At 35.9% G+C, this 20,125-nt stretch overlaps 1 protein-coding gene across 6 annotated transcripts in view; it reads left to right on the top strand.

Moving 5' to 3' along the window:
• Positions 1 to 20,125, top strand: part of ROBO1 (roundabout guidance receptor 1) — a 696,828-nt gene that overhangs the window by 72,541 nt on the left and 604,162 nt on the right. For all 6 annotated transcript variants that reach the window (XM_061357727.1, XM_061357725.1, XM_061357729.1 and 3 more), the window contains one exon: positions 7,583 to 7,723. In XM_061357727.1, coding sequence (XP_061213711.1) covers positions 7,636 to 7,723 — 88 coding nt within the window. In that variant the 5' untranslated portion in view covers positions 7,583 to 7,635. The remainder of the gene's footprint in view (positions 1 to 7,582; positions 7,724 to 20,125) is intronic.

Here is a 20,125-nt window from a genome sequence, read left to right as displayed (position 1 = left end):
AAATGTTGTTTCTTGTCATTGTGACTCTGGTAGTTCATTTGTGACAGCCACTTCTTCAAATGTCCACTACTTAGTGTTTGAATATCATGTCTTATGAATAAAGAAATTGCTAATCACATCAGCGTATTAGATATGATTTCTTTTTTTGTGTGTGTCTTTTCAATAGGCGATGACTATGTAGTTTTACATGTTTTGGAAACATGGTATTTTGTACTGGGAAATTTGTGAGTGATAGAGTACCTAGATTTTTTTCCAAACACTCCTTTGAAAGTCTTGGTAGTTGAGACACAAGTTGTCGATTTAATATGCCAAAGGGCAAAGAAAAGGGATTCATCAATGGTATTAGAAACTTCATGTTTTATTTAGATCGTTCCTTAGTTGTAGCTTCAAAAAGCACAAAGTTTTTAACATTATGCAAGCTTTTAAGATTTGTCTACCGGCAGACACAGAGCTCATTTCAGTGTTACTGGATTTGTCATAACTTTAGATTGCAAGCATATTGTTATTATTCTGGGGAGATACATTGCTTTTCAGAAGTTCAAGCCTCCTTCAAGGAACCTGTTTAAATTTGAATAGAAGATACTTGATTCTTGCATCACGTGTGCAAAAGGGGTATATACATATGAAAGATCGAAGTATCTGCTCTAATAGGAGTAGAGTACCACTTTATTTCTTCCTGATATTCGTAAGTAGAAGTATTCTTAAAGGGAACTTTCCTTTTTACTTTTGCAATACTGTTTTCCAGACTTGAGAAAAGACAAGAAAATGATTTTCTAACATGCATGATGCTCTCTTCAGAGTAGGTGTGTATCTAGATCTGATGGTTGTCAGTACTGTAATTTGGGTTCAGAATCATGACGGACTCTTGTTTCTTGGTTGAATTGAAGTCAGAAGAAGAAAATCTCACTAAAACAGGGGAAAGCATGTAAAAGATAGCAGCCTTGTAGATAATCCATGAATTCTGCTATAATCTTCATGCTCATGCAAATTCTTTGCAGGCACCCTGCCTCAGTCAATGTTCCAACTATTAACCAAGAATTGTTATTTTTTTCGTTCCCCTCCCTGCTTTATACCTAGTTTTGTATATGGTGCCACCTTCCAAATCCCACTCTGAATTCAGGTAATTTTCCCATAGTGTTTTCTGTGGTGCTGTTACTACAGTATTTGCTTCACATTTGCTTGTTTACCTTTATTGTGAAATAGTCCCTTATGCAATTGGGAGGCCCAGGATGACTGGAGCAGATGCAACACATATATATAAAACAACATGAAATAGAATTTAAAAAACAAAACAAACCCCAAACATTCAGAAGTCCTGTGGTTTAGAGTTGTATGGAATGAATTAGTTGAAGCTCCTGGAGACTGAAGCTCTGTTCCTTTGGTAGGCTTCTTCTTAGAGAAATTTGGTGGTTTATGAGCAAAAATTATGCCAGGCATCCTGGCTAGAATTGGGAAGAGCAACCCAAAGTGTTGCTTACCTTTAAGTTTGAAGCAGAAGTAAATTTTAATAGATTAGACATGTCTCTAAAGCTCAATTGCCTCTTCTCACATGAGTGCTCATGCGTGTGCCCATACACAGAGTATTCTGCTATTGTAAAGCTTTTAGCTAAGACCTTAAGATCTTTTCTTACTTTTTTGTATGACTTCTTGAGAATAATGGTACAAGTATCTTTACTTCTTCCCTCTCTCCCCACAGCTTTTAGCTAGATCAGCAGTTTCAACAAAAAAGCCTAATTAACAGAATGATATCGCCTTCTGGATTTGAGGGAAGTTTTGTACAATAAATTCACCAGTGACTGTTACCAATTACCTTTGGCCTCTGATTGCTCCCCTGAGAGTGACTGAATATAAAAGAGAGAACAAAACCTGCAATGCTGCGGCTCTGTGCAAAATAATAGTTTGCAAGTTAGAATTGATTTTTGCATTCCAGGGGAATAATCAGCCTGAATACAACAAGCACTGCGATGACAGGCAATGGCTTACGACACGCATGGTTAAGTGTTTGTATGTTCTGCATACCTATGGGATCATAAGGTTATTTCCCCCCTAGGGCACCACTATTCTTCCCATTTTTGACCGTGCATTGAGGACTTTTCACAGGATTGCACATTTATAGAATTATAAATATATTGCTTCCTTATACAGAAATCATGTTCTGTTGCTCATTCGCTCACTTTTGTACTCCTCCCTGAGGAAAACATCTTTGTTAAAGTTATCCCTTATTAAAAATTTAATCTCAGTTCTTCTAGACAGATGCATGAAGGAACTGCTAAAGACTAGCAGAATTTCTGGTAGAGAGATTGTTTATGAGACTGAGACTGGTGGGAGAAAAGGCATTTCTTTTGTCATAAATTTGACTCCTCACACTGAGCTGTCATGTGTAAACAGCACAGTAGAGGGGAACTGGGGTTTGGGCTATAGCCTATGTTGCATAGCACAGTTTGTCAGGCTGATATTGCTGTCTGCTGCAGTCTTTCAGTATGAGTGTGAATTGTACTAGGTGAACTGTTCTGTTACTGCTTAGGCAGTAAGTGCATCATACAGAGAATCCAGTCAGTTAAAATCTAGGTACATTCAATCCATTACTACTATTATTACTAATTATTTTACTCTTGTTTTTTTCACTGCATTTAAACCATTAACAAACCCATAGCTTAAAATAAGTAATAATCATAATCATATATGTATATAATATATAATATATATAAAATAATCATATACGCATCATAATTATTAAAACTGGCCTAACAATTGGTTCTAAAGAAGCAAATATTTTTTAATATTAAAATATTAAACAAGATGAGCTTCATGAATGTCTGCAGGAACTGTCACTGAAAGGATCACAGTCCAGATGTTTAGATGCTCTGTACTGATAACTACTCTGGTTTAAATAGATCTGTGTATTTTTCTTTTTTTAGCTTCACTAATCATAGTAGAGGTGATTTACTTTACAACACAAAAGGAGCTTGCCAGAGTTTTTTCCCCTAGTTCATCAAGGGTTGTCATTCTTGCTCCTAAATGGAAACAGTTGATACAATGTATGGCAGTGCTTCCTTCTCATCCTCCTGAAACTCCAGATAAATTTAGCTTAACAAAGACAAGATATTTAAAATAGTAAAGGGAAGTTCTTAATTTCAATGATGTATAACTTTACTGATGATAATGCACAGGAGGAGTAAGTTCAGTAGTGTCAGTCTAAGCAGAAATGACCAGATAACTAGGTGTCCGACTAAGAGACTTTAGGACTTTCTAACTAAGGGATTGAAAGTATGGGAAAGTCCATCCAGTATCAGCAGACCTAACAAGGCCATGACAAGCTTTAAATACTTTTTGGGTTTAAAATAAGTTAACATTGCTTCAAAAGGCAGATTTTAACTTTTTATTCCTTTCAGTAAAGTTTTGCCAGTACACTCCAAAATGGCCTTTGGGTACATGGCAAATAAAAATTCTGTCTCATTCTCTATGCAAACAATCTTCAGCATATTATTAGCCAAAATATATAGATTTGTATGAAAGGAAGTTATTTTTACAAGTTAGAATCTTAATTACCTGACCTTTGTGTCCTTTTTTTCTATTGAACACATTGTCAAAATCTAAAAAATTAAGCAGGGGTATGGACTTAAGGAAAACTAGCATTGGTTTTGGCCTGGTCTCAAGTGTTGTTTCTTCTTCTGCAGAATGCTGCACTGGCAATAGTGATAAATAGCCTTACACTTAGGAAGTGGAAGAAAATAATTGATTAGACTCTTTCCCTGCATTTACCACAGTGCTTCTTTCCCCTCTGGGTTTGTGCAGTTTAATTTGCCATTGATTCTTTAATGATTATAATGTCATACAGGAGCTAGCGTTTATCTTCATTGTGCACTCTGGACAGTGCATTGGAACTGAATCTTTTCATGCACATTCTGGCGTGGGTCTGCAGTTATTTGATAGGGAGTTAAGCGAGGTTTCAGTCCAGTTGAAGTTTATATATGTTGAGTGCATCCTACTTCTGGCAACAACTAATTAGTTCCAGTCCTTAACTGTACATTATGAGTTCTGCATTTCAGACACTAAAAGGCTAATTGCAGAGAAGAAGCAAACACAAACATTTAGTTCAGCTTTTACAGTAAAAAAGTTAAATGTGATGGCATGGAGAAATATGTATATGAATAGAAGCTCTAAATACATGTGGCAGATACTTCATAGGCTTTTACTACATACTAAGGGAAGCAGTGTTTTACATTGACAGCTGAAGCCCTTTGGTTGCAATACATTTCTGTGAGTATCTTCCACTATAGTATAGCGCTTGAATTGTGAGAATGTGACAGTAGTCTATGATAAGAAAGATCTTATTTCTCTTCTGCTGAACCCAACTTCTATCTGAAAACCATTTTCAATTCTGGTGACATCTTTTTCTACTTTATCTTTCCTTTGATAAGGCTACTATTTCAGAAGAAAGCACTATACTTCCAATATAGAGCAGTAGCCGCCTATTCAGGATTGTTTTCAAGGTATATCTACAGGAATTGTTTCCAAACCGTAGACTAAAAAGCTTTCTTTTCATATTAAAGTTATTTCGCTTCATGAAAGCCGTCTTGACTGAAATTTTCTGTAAGAATAATGTTTTTAATAACACTGAAATAATTTTGAGTTTTAGAATTACATATTGTAGTTCAAACATAAACCACAAGTATAATTAGAGGGCAGAAAGGTTGTAACAAAGAAGCCAGGCAGGCAGGTCTGAGCTCTCTGTGGAGCTCTCTCCTATAAAAAGGTATTAAAAAGTAGTCATAGTTTACCAGTTTAAGTAAATGGAAGAGAGATGTGGAAACAAAAAACTCTGGATTCATTCCTTAATATACAGGACAAGTTCTATAAAATATGTTGCTAGGATGTCCCCCACCAGCTTTACTGTTGCGGTGGGTTAACCTTGGCTAAAGAGCAGAATTTATTGCTGATTAAAATAGAGTTAGATGGTGAGAAAGACATAAAACATCCCCAGCACCACATTTTTCCTAGGCTCAACTTCACCTCTTCATCACCAACTACCTCTCCCCCCCTTCCCCCCCCCCCCCCGCCTCATTTCCCTGGAATGATGCAGGCGGATGGAGGATGGGAAGTTGAAATCTGTTCATAACAGCTCCTCTCTGCCTCTCCTTCCTCCTCACACTTTTCCACTGTGGTTACTTCGCATGGATTGCAGTCCTTCAGGAATAGATCTCCTCCTTCATGGTCTGTCCATAGGCAGCAGCTTCCTTCAGAACATGTCGACCTGCTGCAGCATGTGGTCCCCCATGGACTGCAGCATGGATATCTGCTCCACTGTGGTCCTTTTCCATGGGCTGCAGGGGAATTTATTATGTTACTTTTTGTTTTGTGAATCAAGTTCAAAGGGCTGCCTCATCAGCTTTGCATTAGGAACAACACAATCTTGTGTTTGAAGGCAGAAAGTAAAGATGAAGAAACTATAGGAATATGAAGTCAGTGTTAAATAATTTTTTTAAGCAAATCTCTATTGCTGTAAAGAGAAAGAGATTGATATTTGAAAGGCCTGAAGTTGCAAATCCTCATTTCAGTTTTGGAGTCATATCATGAATAGCATCTAGAGCAGCATGTAACATGGCATTCTTTGAGCATCCCCCTGCTCCATATGGGATTCATGTTGGAGCCGGCTGGCATTGACTCTGTTGGACATGGGGGAAACTTCTAGCAGCTTCTCACAGAAGCCACCTGTGTAGCCTCCCTCCTACCAAAACTTTGCCACAAAAACCCAGTACAAGGATTCAAGTAATAGCTGTAGCAGGAAATGGAGTATTCTTATTTCTGATTGGTAAGACAATAGAAGTGCAGGTATAACACAAAAAGCAAATGTAAAATGCGGCATGTGTAGGTGATTAAATCTATTAATATTTAATTTATTTATGCATTTTTTAACATCCAAAATGATCAGATGACATTGAACACTCCCAGTAAAAATACAACTCTTCTACCTGCAGTCATTAAATATATATTAGGTTTACAGCTGAAAATTCTCTGTCTCAGCAGACTGAAGAAGCAACTGATAGCACTATAGGTTTCTAACTGTTCTAATACTATCTTCTGGCTTTAGGTGATGTAGGACTTGTAATCCAAACTGTTCATCTCTAAGTATGTATTCTTAACTACAAGGCAAATGAGTACGAGAGAGAAATGAGAAGCGCAGTTGTAATGTTATCAAGGTCTCACATAGTTATTTATTGTTGAAGTAGAGCTTAATGCATCAGCCTGCTTCACATTTACAGTTGTGTTCAGTGATCTCTAATTGTTGGTTAGGGTCAGGCAATTGTGTATCTAGTAACTTGAAAGGCACTTAAAATAGCACCTCTTTTGTCATCAAGAACTCCTCAAGAACCTCAGATACCATGCAGTATATGGGACATTGAAGTAACGTATTTTAGTATGTATTCAGGTAAAGGTCCTTGTAACAAAAAGGGGAGGGGGTGGCAAAAAACCCTCACCCCCACAATAGAAAAAACCCAAATCAAAATACTAAGCCCAGTTATTTACAGAGTGTGTATTTAATTAAAGAGGTTATATAGAAAAAAAATGCTTTTTAAAACCTATGATCATCTGAAAAAATTACCATGTGTTTTTTAGAAAGCTTAAAATGAAAGGCATTTTGAGCAGTTTGTGTGCTATAAACAAGGCCTGAATAGTTCTGGCATAGTCCTTACTAAGCACTAATGTATCTGGAGTGTAAGAAATGTGTAGAATGAGCAGAGGTTATTTTTCACCAGTGGTGGCGTTGTGAATACTTTGCAACCTACAATTGTGGTGGTCAAAAAATGAGTCTGAAAGACATATTTTGATTCAAAAGATTTTCTTCCTTCATTAGTTTCTCTTTTCCTGTTAGTCAGATGAAAATTTTCTGCCTTTAAAGACACCAAAACTCAGCAGAAAGTTACTTTGATTTTTTTTTTTCCAAGTTATTACTGGGTAAAACTATCCTTAATCCTCATTCAGCAAAGTGCTCTGTCATAAGAAGACTACTGCAAAATTTTAACCCTACTTGTATAGAAAGCTGAATAGCGTTGAAGCGTTTTCAACTTGAGCAAGCATTTAAGTAGATCTTTGAACTGAGATGAATTAAATCTACACTGACTTATCTTGCTGAACTCATCAATTTCTTTAATAACTTGACCAAACAACATGCAGCACCTAAATATACATGTGCACTATGGGGTTCCTCATGCCTCTCTTTAAAACACCTGTTTTGCGGTTGTCTGCTCTGCGAGAATAGTTAATATTCTGGTTGTAGGTTACAACTTCCTGGTTGTTAGAAAATTTAACATTATGCCTCAACCCTGGCAGTGTTCAAGGCCAGGTTGGAAGGGGCTTTTAACAACCTGGTCTAGTGGAGTATGTCCCTGCCCATGTAAGGGGGATTGGAACTAGATGATAATTAAGGTCCCTTCCAACCCAAACCATTCTGTGATTATTTTAGTAGCTGAAACTCTATTGAAACCATTATGTTTCATAGAGTTACACTGGGCAAAAGTATTTGGAAGTATCTTAAATTTAACATTAATTTGTCCGTTCTTATTTCCATTGTGTGTTGTAGGTAACATTTACGTTAGCACTGCTGAGCTGGTGTAATGCAAGGAAGGACACATCATGAAATGGAAACACTATCCTTTTTTGGTCATAGTAGCTGTATTCAGCCTTCCCAGATGCCATCAGTTACTGGGTCAGCTCATTCCAGGTAGGTACCTTTTATTTAAACATAAATATTCATGATTTTTAGAATGATTTTTATGCTGTTTGTGTGAATATGTGCATGTACATACCTGCAGTTCTCTCTCCACATATTAGTGTGTATGTGTAGTTAAGAAATTTGTGAGCATATCTGCATATTTTAAACAAAGAATTTAATAAGTACTGAATTGTGTGATGTGGTAAGTTGGGCTTCTTTTCAGTTGCAAAAGAAACCATAGAAAAAGAATGGCCTAGAAGTATGAGAAGGTTAAGGTGGCTATTAAAGCCTTCCTTCAATTAGCGCTGTCAGTAACGGGAAGAAATAGAGTGCAGAAACAGACTTGAATATCAAAGAGAATAGGATATCTATAGAGAGCCTTCCTGAAGAAGGAAAATAGCAGCAACTGCAAAATAGTTGAAATGCAGTGTTTTCAGTGGAGTCCTGGAGGTCAGGGATTGTCCTCTTGTTTTCATACAAGTTCTTACTAGTGCAGAGGAGCAGTAAACATGTATAGAAATAGCAGGAGACTGTCAAAAGAGAAGGTGGTAGTAAAATAGTGAACAGTGATTTTTATTGAAGTAACATAAAGGAAATAAAATCTGTTTTGTTGGGCTGGGTTTTTCCTAGGAGTCAGATCTGAATCACCTTCAATATCTTTTAGGAAAAACCCCAAATAAACTTTGATCGGTACTGCTAATAATGTACAACCTTTTGGTAAAATGTAAGAAAATGTAATAGACACTTAAAAAGAGTGACATGATTTTTTGTTGTTTTTTTTTTTTTTCTGTGTTGCATCTGAATAATAGTGTAGAAGGCTCTGCTGGCTGGATTACTAACTTGAATACACCTATCTGTGAGCAACTAGTTCAAATACAGACTGCTGAATGAAAAGGGAAAGGAAAAGTTTTTTCCTTCAGGGGTTTGTTGACCTATAATGAATGGTGGCTTAATTCCTGGTTTTGTTGGTTTCAAATGAGTTATGTAGGAGACGCAAAGAGACTCTAGAATAAAGGAAAATGCAAGCTAAAATTATAATTTTAAAAGTTTGACCTCAGACTTCAAATACCGTTTCAAAGCAATTTGCCTGTCAGAAAGGCATCTACCACTCTCTTTAAAAGGAATGCCTGCAGATCCAAATGTATTTGCATGATAGCTACCTCTATCCACTTGCGTTGCTTTCAATTTAGTCATAGTTCTGTAGACTCTACTAAAAAGGCTGTTTGCATTGTATTTTTTTCCCCATCAAATTAGTTTCAGAATAAAATCACAGGTGGCATTTTGATTTTGTCCCTGCTTTGTAATTTTCATCACAGACCTGAGACTTGAACCAAGGGATTACTATACTTGGCCAGACATCAGCATGCTCAGCCTCACTGGCAGGGTGCCAGGAGTGTGATTATCACAAAGGATCAAATAAAGCAGGAATGTGGGGTTTTTTTTCCCTTTAAGCATTTCATCCCATTCATTTTGCTCTTTTCATATGTTTTCCTTACAAAGAGGTGTCTCTTTTTTAATTTTTTTGATTTATTTATTTTAAACGTGGGGGAAAAGAGAGACCTGTGCAGAATCTTAAATATTTTCCTCCATTTAATGGTGGTGTGGGAAAGAAATAACAGTTCCTTGGAATTCTGCTGTATCCATAAAAAAAATACCAATAGAGCAGTAGGTAGCAGCTTTTTCTGAGGATTGCTAAAAGGAACTAAAACGCCTGTGATCATAGTGCTACTAAATTGTGTTGGCTTATTTCAATAAAAAACATGCTTTTGAAATAACAGATTTAATGAAATTCTTTTCAGATCATATTATTACAAACCTTTAGAAATGAAATGTTATGGTTTCAAACTCTCCAATTCTGTCTTATCTAAAAAATATTTCTAGCTCATTGATGGCATAGCTTTATTTTTTCAATTTTATATGACAAACTATCGGGAACGTGTTAAAGCTTACTTTACCCTCCAAACTGAAATTTTCAGCTTTGGTAAAATGTGATGAATTTTAATGGTGATCTTATAACTTTGAAACATTTATAGTAGTTTTTGCTGATTCTTTTCATATATTCTTGTTGAGTCTCACTCTTTTGCATATGGAGTCCACAGGGAAGTACTGTCTCCCTCTTTATTAAAATCATGGCTGAGCCTTTCATCTCATGTCATTACAGCTTACCTCTAATTCACATATAAAATACACTCGCAGTTCCACTGTGGCTGTCTCCTGAGGCATGAAGTATCTCTGCCTTCGCACATCTTTATTTAATCAGGGGTTGAATGTTATCTGGGAAAGATGTGATTTTTCTTTCCAATTGTTTTGCATTTTTAAAAGCTGGAAAACTTGATAGTTGATTTTCAAATGCACTGATCTAAGAAAAAAATGGCATTAACTAATGCTGTATTTTGTTTAGAAGCATATGCTCTGCTTTAATTTTTCAGTTATGACACCAAAGTCTTTTAAAGTTCCCAGTTACTACATTGTTAGAAAACCAGATAAACTATAAATCCAACAGAAAGCAAAAGACTAGAAAATTAAACTGAGATTTTAATATATATATTTTACACCAACAAAATTGAGCTTTCAAGTTTTAAGATTTGTGGTTTCTTAATAAAGACAGTACAAGCATTCCTCGTGGATGTGCTTGGGCTTGGGATCAGGTCCTCTGGCAAGGAGTATTATGGAAGTGTCCTCTACCTGTACTGGAAAAGATGCCAGATATGTGAGATCTGATCAGTCCTTGAGCTTTATGGAGATACCTGGACAAAGAAAGGTCTGTAAAACCATGGAATGACAAATGTTGAAGTCTCCTGATACATTATTAATTGCTTTCTTTTTGGGGTTTTGTTTTTGTTTTTTTTTTTTAACCATTTTCAGTAGATCTTAGGGAGAGGAGGATAAGGGAAAAAACCTGTTTGGAACCCAGATTTTTTGAGAAATTCTGATAGGAGCTTGTAGACCTCTACGGTCTACGAGTACTATCTCTCAATATTTGAGCAAAGATGTTGCACTAGAAAGCCTGATATACTTCCATTATTTTCTGTTTTTCTGATCCTTTTTTTATATTTTTAAATCTAAGTGCATTGTTTCTTCCACTCACTTACCTGGTAGTCAAACTAGTGAATTTGTTGTTTACAAATGATAATTTGGGTTGATATGTATGATGGATCCATTTTGACAAGAAATTCTATATTCCTTTGGTTTTCCTGCAATCTGTGAAGGTAACTTGAAAAATATGGTTCCTAGCACTGAAAGATCTTCATTTACTGCTTCATAACAGAGATCAGTGTCTTGTATAATGTAATGTGCACTCATTCATTCTTCCATGCTTTTTAAGTGCCTGAATGAATTTTCAATCAAATATCCAAAATAAAGCTCTCAGTGATCTGAAGGAGACATTGAATTGTTCAGGTGAAAAATATAGTTTTATGGCTGTGCAGGTTTTTTCTGAGGATGTTCAAAAAAGAAATGTTCAGCCAAACCCAACCCATAGTTTAACTATTGATTGTCTTTTGGCATAGGCTCAGAGGCAAAGAGAACTGCATACTCAAATTCCATGTAAGCCTCTGATCGTGAAGCTCTAAAGGAAGCATGAAGACTCATTGAGCTAAGGAAATTAAGTCACCAGTACTCCCTTGACACTTCTAAAAAAAGTAGGGGATGTGGATTTAAATTCCTTCAGTTGGAGAGGTTCTTGAGGATAGTTTTCACCCTTTCTGAGCAAGTGATCCAACAGCTGAGCTCATATTTAAAAAGATGGCAGTTTTGTTGGTTATAATTTTGTATTGTTTTAAAATGAAGTGATGCTTATGACTATTTTGTGATGAGCCAGTGTTTCAAAGCACCTGAACAGGAAAGACTAGTTTATAGTTCACAGGGGAAATAAGGCAAAAGATAGAAGCCAAAACCATCAAAACTCATGTAAAGCTATGCCTTCTCAGGAGCAGAACTTTAAGTCCCAGAGAAATGTTAACTCTAAAGACAGACATGATTTAATAGGGTCAGATTTTTAAATATAGGTCCCCAAATTCCATGCAAATTCCACTTACTCTTTTGTTGAATCTGAGCCCAAATGAAGATAACCTTTAGCTGTTTTTTATTAAAAACAGACATATATATAAAAAAACGGCAAATGCGTAGCTCTGAGGCAGGAACACTCACAGAATCATGGAAAAAGTTGGGTTAGAAGGCACATGGAGGTCATTTATTCTGATTTCCACCCCTCCCATCAAAGCAGTGCTACCTTCAGAATTCCACAGGGCCGTGTTCAGCTGCATTCTGAGCCACCCCACCCCCCCTACCCCCCCCCGGAATGGAAATTTCATGACCTCTGCACCACTCTCAAGGTGATTTTTTTACTTCCTTTTAGAACCAGCTGGAACTTATGGTACTGAAATTTGTGATCCTTGCATCTTGCCCTTTCACTGTGCACTTCTCAGGAGAGTCTGGATCTCACTTCTGAACAACTTTGTATAAGGTGGTTGAGGACTGTAGACAGATCAGTACCTTAGACTTCTGTTTACTAAACCAAAACATACTCTTTAGCCTTTCCCAGTATTTCACATGCTTCAGCCCCCTGACCATCTTCGAGGATCTCCTCTGGGGTCTCATCAGTTTCTGTGTTTCCCTCTTGGAGTGGTGGAAAACTAGAGGCAGCTGGAAAGAACTGATCATCTCCTGGTTATGCCCTCACTGAAGCATCCCAGCATGTTGGTGGTATCCTTGCCTGGGCCAAGGGCACACTTCCAGCTCAAATTCAGCTTACTAGTGAGGAACACAGATTTGTCTCTGGCATGTTCTTAACTTTCCATCGTATAATTTGTACTGTAGAAAGGATCATCTTGGAAGAACTGTTTTGTTGACAAACTGCGCTGGCAAAAAATACCATGATTTGGTGCATGCTCTCCTGTAATTCTGTTTTCTCAGGCTTTATGAAATGTCACTCATGGCCATAAATTAGGTTTTCGTGATCCTAATTTAATATAACGGTGACAAATGCACCTGTAAGTGATGTGTAGCAGGGGATGATGACTGAACGTATTGTTTCTAGTTGTAAGTGACACCAAGTTTGTCGATTGTGGTATTCAAGGTCAAATTCAGAGAGAGGAGACAGCCAGTTCAGGCCTTGCGGGGGTCAAGGAACATGTGGAAAGATGTGCTCCTGTCATCCACATGCAATTAACTTGAAGCAGAAAGAAAATATTCTGAACTCGGATCTAAAAACAGGAAAAAAAGACAAAACAAAGCAACCAAAAACCAAACCAAAAGAAACCCCAACAAACCAACCCCAAACCAAACACTACTCACATTTTGGCTGTGGTTAGAAGGGGCTAATCTAAATAGAAGGGGCTCTATTTAGACAAGCTATAGAATAAAAATGAACAAAGAACTGACATGTGTGCTCTTCTAAATACCATGTTTTTATTCATGTATGCCTCTTCTCTGCTGTCTCTGCATTGTGTATAAGTATATACAGTAACTGCTTCTAGAGTGGAAGCAGTACCAGCTGAGATTAGATAATTTCACCACTGTATATTTGTATGCATGTGTGTATGCATTTGTAAGTATACATAGCAACGTGCAATAATTAGTTACTAACTTTTAAGATTGAAAAGTCATGTTGCCTCATGGAGTATCCAGCTGACTTTGAAGTGTGGTGTAAGAAGTTATCATTGCAAAATAGTAAAAAATATTTTTCACTAATTTATTGTATTCCTATATCCTAATATCATGGATTAATGCTAGATCACAGTACACTATGATTGCTATCAAGAAAACATTCTGTTATTTCCATGGTATGATATTACCATGTATGATTTCCATTATAACTATAAAACCCAGGTTACTTAACACAAAAGATAATAATTTCTATTTATCAGAAAATGGAAACTATGTAGTAAATCTTGTATACTGCTTTCAGTTAATTTACTTACATGAAGATAATGTAATTTATATAGTCATCCACCCCTGCTGATTGAAGTAAAAATACATAGCTGGCTTTTTAGTTCATTTGGAATATTGTGATTGAATTTGTTCTATCAGATATGACATCTGATTTTTACAGTTTTGTCATTTACGCATCTTTTTTCATCTGATTGACATTAACATAATTTCAAAGTACACAGATAACTGCACATTTGTTGTCTTAATAGAATGGCCTTACTTTTTTGGGGTTGGTTTGGGTTTTGTTTTGTTTTGAACTCCTCTCCCTGCCTGGGAGGATGACAAAGGTTTGTGGTTCCTGTTAGTAGAAGCGTTGTGCCTAGAAAGAGGGCATATATTAAAAGCAGGGAAAAAAGAAATTCCCAGCACGTGCCTTGCCTTCCAGATATTGTCACTGTGTACTCTGAGGTCTTAATAAATAAAAAGATTGCCAGCTGTACTTCAATTCATGGCTTCTTTATTAGCCTTTAAAAAGAAATAAATAAAGCATGACGCTTTATTTAATTGTCTGAATAGATGGAGACAAACCAAGAGGCACAGTCAGCTGCAAGACACTTAATGAAGAAATCCCTATTTTTAATCTAGCTGTAGAAGACACAACTCTTCTGCTTTGATGATGTGGCCTTTGTGATGAACCTGCCTGGAAAACCACATGTGCTGCACCGTCTTCCTAATTAAGTCATCAAAATGCACTGGAGCAAACTGAGTGACTTGCGTAGAGCACTATAAGTAATTTTAGTTCCTCTATTGCTTGGTTAATAGAAAGTGGCACTGTTCTAGATTATGACTGATGGAGGTTAGATGCTACAGCTGCGATTATTGTGCCTGCAGGTAGGCGCCTTTGTAAGTTGTTTCTGTGTAAGAAAGCACACTTTGCTTTGTTTCCCTTTCTTTTCTCCTACTTTCCAAGGATGTAATCTCAGAGGCACTTCCTTCCTTCACCCCACCCCTATCCTCCCCATGCTTATGGTTTTCCTCAACCTGTATAGATATTCTACTTGTTTGGATGCACTGACAGAGCGTTCTCTAAAACTAATCTCAAAAAGACGTTTTAGGAAGGCTGCCCACTAAAATAAATTGAAGAAAAAAAGTCAACACTGACAATCATGAATGTTTGCATATATATAATGAGGAGGAAATCCGTCTTTCCGATACAGGCTTGGTTGGCCACAACTAAAGATTTTGTAACTGTGTAGATCAGATTCTGAAGCTTTTATTGGTATAATTATTAGTAAATACTCATTTACTGTTTCCCAAACAATCTTACTCGAATCTGCAAGTTTCTTAGACACAAAAATGCACTGATTATGAGAATGGCATAATCAGGTCTTGGGTATCTATCATAGGCATGAAAAACTTATGTTGAAAAGCTTTCCTAGTTTACATAGCTCTGTGACATTCCCAGGTTGATAGCAAGGTTCTTGTACAGAGATTTGAATTTAATAATCTAAGAATGCAAATGCATTTGCTTTAATTCGTCTATAAAGATCATGTATTATATGGTTAATGGAGACACTGACATAGATGCTATGTATGTATATACAGATAATACAAATAGAATTTTCACCAGAAGTTGTTCTACCAATAATAAAATTATAAAGAATAAATCTTTCTTTACATTATTCATTAATTATCCTGAGAACAATCTTCAGTTACAAAAGTAGAGCACAAAATGACAGTCTGTATTGAATCTAATATTTATTTAGATTATGAATCTGTTAGAGCTTCAAAGCAATTTAATGTCTTTAGCATCAATTATAAAACTAATTTCAGTCATATCAGTGAAAGAGTGTAACAATTTACAAGTGTGCTTTCACACTTCTGACTACTCAAGGAATTACTATAGGCATATCTACACTTGCTAATTTATTTTCAGTGCTGTAAAATAGTGTCTAGAGATGCTTTATTAAATATTTTAATAAGAGTCAAACATATTTGCACAATTTCTGCCTTGACAAAGGGTGATTTATATGCACCTGTATCTGCATATGCAGAAAAAGGTATCCTTTTGTCAAAGACTGCCACCTTATTTTTGCACTAACTAAACAGGAAATTACTGGCTTTTGCCTAATCTGAATTTTAAATCAAAGTGGAACTGGTAAAAGCAAACAAGTCTTATATTCTAAGCCTTTTTTCCCCTCAATCTTAACTGCTTAGTTAGATTGACAGTAACGTTATCCTACATATTTCTATTATACCCCTGATTGTGTTATCGATACAGCAGTGTGTAACTGACTAGTTGCTGTGTCTGCCTTTATTCTTTTTTTTATAGCATTTGATAAATGTTTTTTAAAAAACCAAACCTTTACTTTGATATATGGTTTAAAAATTGCCATCTGTTATTCTGATCCAGAGAGAAACTTATATATGGCCCATACCCTGATATTTTATATTTGATAAATGAAACAATATAAGGCTGCAAGAACCATGACTTTCAGTGAGTTGGGGTTTTTTTGTTTATAGCTTTAATATTTTTCCTACATTAATTTTTGTACACTAATTGCCAAAATACCTTGTCAAATATTCTGTCTACTACTATTAAACCAGTCAACTCTTCTTCCTCTGTTGTATGAAAACAAAGAAACACCTATCCTTTAGACACGGATTTTGCTCAAGGCATTGTTACAGGCTACCATGAAGATAAAAGTACTCTTAAAAGTGCTGGGAAGCACATCTGGTTAGCCAGTTACTGTTAAGTTTCCATGTTTAGACGTTTCTTTAATTACATTTTAGGGTAATTATGTAGGTAATTAATTATTTAAGAGTGTGTTTTTTTAATTTTGTCCTTTTTTTTTTTCTTCCTAATATTACCCTAAGGGTAAAATTTAATGATATTATTTAGAACTTGGTTTTGAAATCAGATCATAAATGACTGGGGCTTTAAACCCACTTCATTTTGACACAGAGCTGAGGTCAAACTTTCACTAAACGAGTATAAAAAGGCAGTTAAGAGTAGGCAACAAAAGGATGCTTTTTCTTTTTTCTTCCTTCCTCCTGTCTTTGTAAAATGGATCTATTATGCCCTTCACTTACAGTACTCCTTACTCACAGTAAGAGTAAACAATTTGCAGTTCACTTTATGTCCACCTGGCACTTGAAAGTATAGTTGTAAAATTAAAGGTTCTGTTCACGTACAGTACTATTTCGGAAAATACGCTTTATTATGTTCACTAACATTCAGCTTGAAAACGTGGCACTGAACTAGCATAGAATTGATCACTGGCATTTTTTTAAATTACTTAATATCTAAGCATGTCTTCCTTTGAATGTATGTTACTCTAAAATGTCTGTGATAGCTGAATACTTGAAATTTTGCTCACACTTAGCATTCTTTGCTGATTTGGCCTTTAGCACCTGAACAAGCATCACTGTTTTGGGAAATGCTGTGCCCCTGGCTTCTTCTGTTTATCAGTTTCCACCATCTAATTTTGCCACAACTCGTAAGCACATGTTTGCTTATGAATGGTAGCTGGTAAGATGGATTTCTTCTAGCTATTAAATCAGGACTAAGCATTGTGCTAATTCAAAATTGGAGTTAGCAGAGAGGCTAGAGCCTATGTATGCTCACAGCTACCTCTTCCACTGAGGAAGATTGGAAAAGAGTTTATGAGTGGTTAAGTAAATCAACTCCTGGTTGCATACATTCAGTTGCCTCTTGAATCTGGTCTCTCCTAACTTATACAGGGATTCATTATTTTGCCTTCCCATTGACTTATTTCCTTTATTTTACAATTTAATTTTCTGTTATCAGTTGTTTATAACATCTCAGTATTTTATCCTTCTGTTTTCTTTTACAAGTTTACAATTTATTTCTTTTTTACTCCAAAATACCTGTGTTTAGCTTTACTGCAAGCTTTAGGTTTTACTTCAGCCACTTTTGCACAAAGAATATAAAATCTGTTTTTAAATTTCCTGACTGTGGTGTCCTGCTTCTGTTATAGCACTCATGGAGGGTTTCTGATTTTAAGTTAGAGCTGTGGCGTTTGGGTTGAATAAGGTTAGTATGGATTGGTTTCATAAGTTAATTTTGTCAATCTAATACACATATCACAATTTCTATTTGAATATAGTGGTATTTTGCCCTGTTACTTCAAAATATATGGACAATTCTGACTTTGAACTAAATTGCATGAAACTTAGAACTGGAAAAAGGATGATTACTGCCTACTTAGTTTATTTTCCATTCTTTTAAAACATGTCTTTTTCAATAGTCTGCCCTTGAAAGTGCTTGCTACATAGAGAGGTCAAAACGTTAACTTAAGTTTGGCTCTTTCTGCCATTCACACAGCTTACACAAATTGAGCTCCATACTGTCACAGCTCGATTACTTCTGGGACCTAAGCAAGCTTATTTAAAGCTAGCCTGGGACCTTGACTTTACATTGTAGTCTGCTGTTCTTTCACTGTCTGCTGTCTTTATTTCATACTGCTGCTTTTCTTGTGAGACTTCATGGTGGTTTATCTTATTGTGGATATTCTAAAACTTATAAAGTAGCTGGTAAATGAAATTGGCTTCCATGTCCTGGGTTTGTTTCTTTTTCCAGAAATATCCTATTATTAAGGGGTTCTGTCTCCTGTGGTTTTTGAAAGGCTGCACAGGGTTTTGTTTTTAAACATTATAAGAAAAAGTTGTGCGTGCTTTAGCAAGAAAGTCTGAATTATCTAGTATTTCAAAGGAATTAGGTACAGTGAGAAAAAGGATGGTCTGAGGTCATTCACAGCTTATGAAGGTATTCAGTCAGTGTCAAGTCTGGCTTTGAGCTCTAGTTCAAAATATTTAACCTTTCCATTACCACAGAAATTCCAATCAATCTGTGTTAAAGTCACCTTGCAAGAAATAAATGAAATCCCTTGGTCAGCATTTGCAGAGCAGTGCATTTTGCTAATTCAGAAAGACTGACAGAATGTTGATACTAGAAATAAACCAACTAGTCTGTCCTCTTTCCGAAAGAGTAAAAGCATGTGTGATATATATGGCTACAGTAATAACATGTTTAAAATTCATAAAAGCATATTTTTTCCACAATTTTGAAACTGAAGGAAGATATAGAGTAAAACTCCATTCTAAGCCAGTTGTATAAATTTATTTGGCTTATTCTGACAGTTGGTGACATGAGTATTCACGTAAATAACAAAGCATGCACAATATTTTGATACTACATTGCCAAAGTAACAAATGACATTAAATGCCATTAAACGCCACAGGATGCTCACCGTTACCATTTCAACTTATGAATGAATTGAATTCTGTCAAAACGAAGAGTAAAGTTATCTTCTGTTGAAGCCTTTGTCTTATTTGAATCTTTAATATACCTCATCATTCAGTCTCATATTGTGTCCCGGGTTCAGCTGTAGTAGTCATTTTTCCCCTTCTTAGTAGCTGGTGCAGTACACTGCTACAGCTGAACCCAGCACATGGAGGTACATCATGTTTTATTTCCCAGCTGTAAAGGACTAGTTTGCAGCATTTTCTCTGCAGAATTCTTCACCCCTACCCTCATGGATATCTCTGCATGTTTGCTTTATCTTACTTTTGTCTACAAAAAGATGTATTTACTGATTTTTTTTAGCTTGATTATGTAAGCTAGTACAATAGCATGAAATCTTTCTAATTCCACAATTGTCTTTTTAATTTCTTTTTCCTATTCAATTCCAGCCATACAGTAAACTTATCCATCACTTGGAAAGTTTATTACAATCATCAGTAGTAATAAAGTAATGAACTTCACTATATGACTAATAGTTCCCATTATTAGGACCTACCTTTGACTATTTTAATCATGTGGATTGCAATTTTCCTTGTTTCCAGGTGAAACAATCTGTATGTTCGTTTAATGCAAGAGAAGTGTTTCAGGGTTGGTTTTGGTTTGTATTGTTTTTCAAGAAAAGGTAGGACAAAAAGGCTCTCTTGCCTTTATTAGTATGTGCTTAATATTTTGCAACAAGAACCTGAAATTGGCACAAGACCACAAGAGTCTTCAAATGAACCGCCTTGAGGTGAACATTAACAGCTCACATCTTGTTTAAAGAGATGTCTAATTTGGACAGGATGCCATTTTCCAGCAGAAGTAATCTGAGCATTCACCATTAGAATTAAACATAATCATGTTTTTACCACAAAAGATTATTATTAAGGTATGAAGTGTTATTAAGAAATGAGATTCATCATGTCTCAGTTCACCTGTGCAGTATTGGTGGAAACTCTAGGTATTATAGATGGTAACCCCCAGTTCTCTTCATTTGTATAAGGGAAGAAATATTGCATGGAAAATTGTATTTTCTAGTTATGAAATTCTGATCCTTTGAGAGTATAGTATACTGTGAAAATACTACGATAATTCAATAGAAAACACTCTTACACTGTTATATTTCTAACACACCTACTGATTCATAGGCCTGGTTATTTTATGTTTACAGGACTTGGGGGAAAATATCAATAGGGGTTTCTGTATACAGAGCTCTGAATGCAACTGTATACAGC

Source organism: Neopsephotus bourkii, unplaced genomic scaffold, assembly GCF_033783945.1.
Source record: "Neopsephotus bourkii isolate Nb327-2 ecotype Australia unplaced genomic scaffold, CSIRO-AGI_Nbou_v1 NB_911, whole genome shotgun sequence".
Taxonomy (NCBI): Eukaryota; Metazoa; Chordata; class Aves; order Psittaciformes; family Psittacidae; genus Neopsephotus; species Neopsephotus bourkii.
This window is presented reverse-complemented; position numbering and strand designations above follow the sequence as displayed.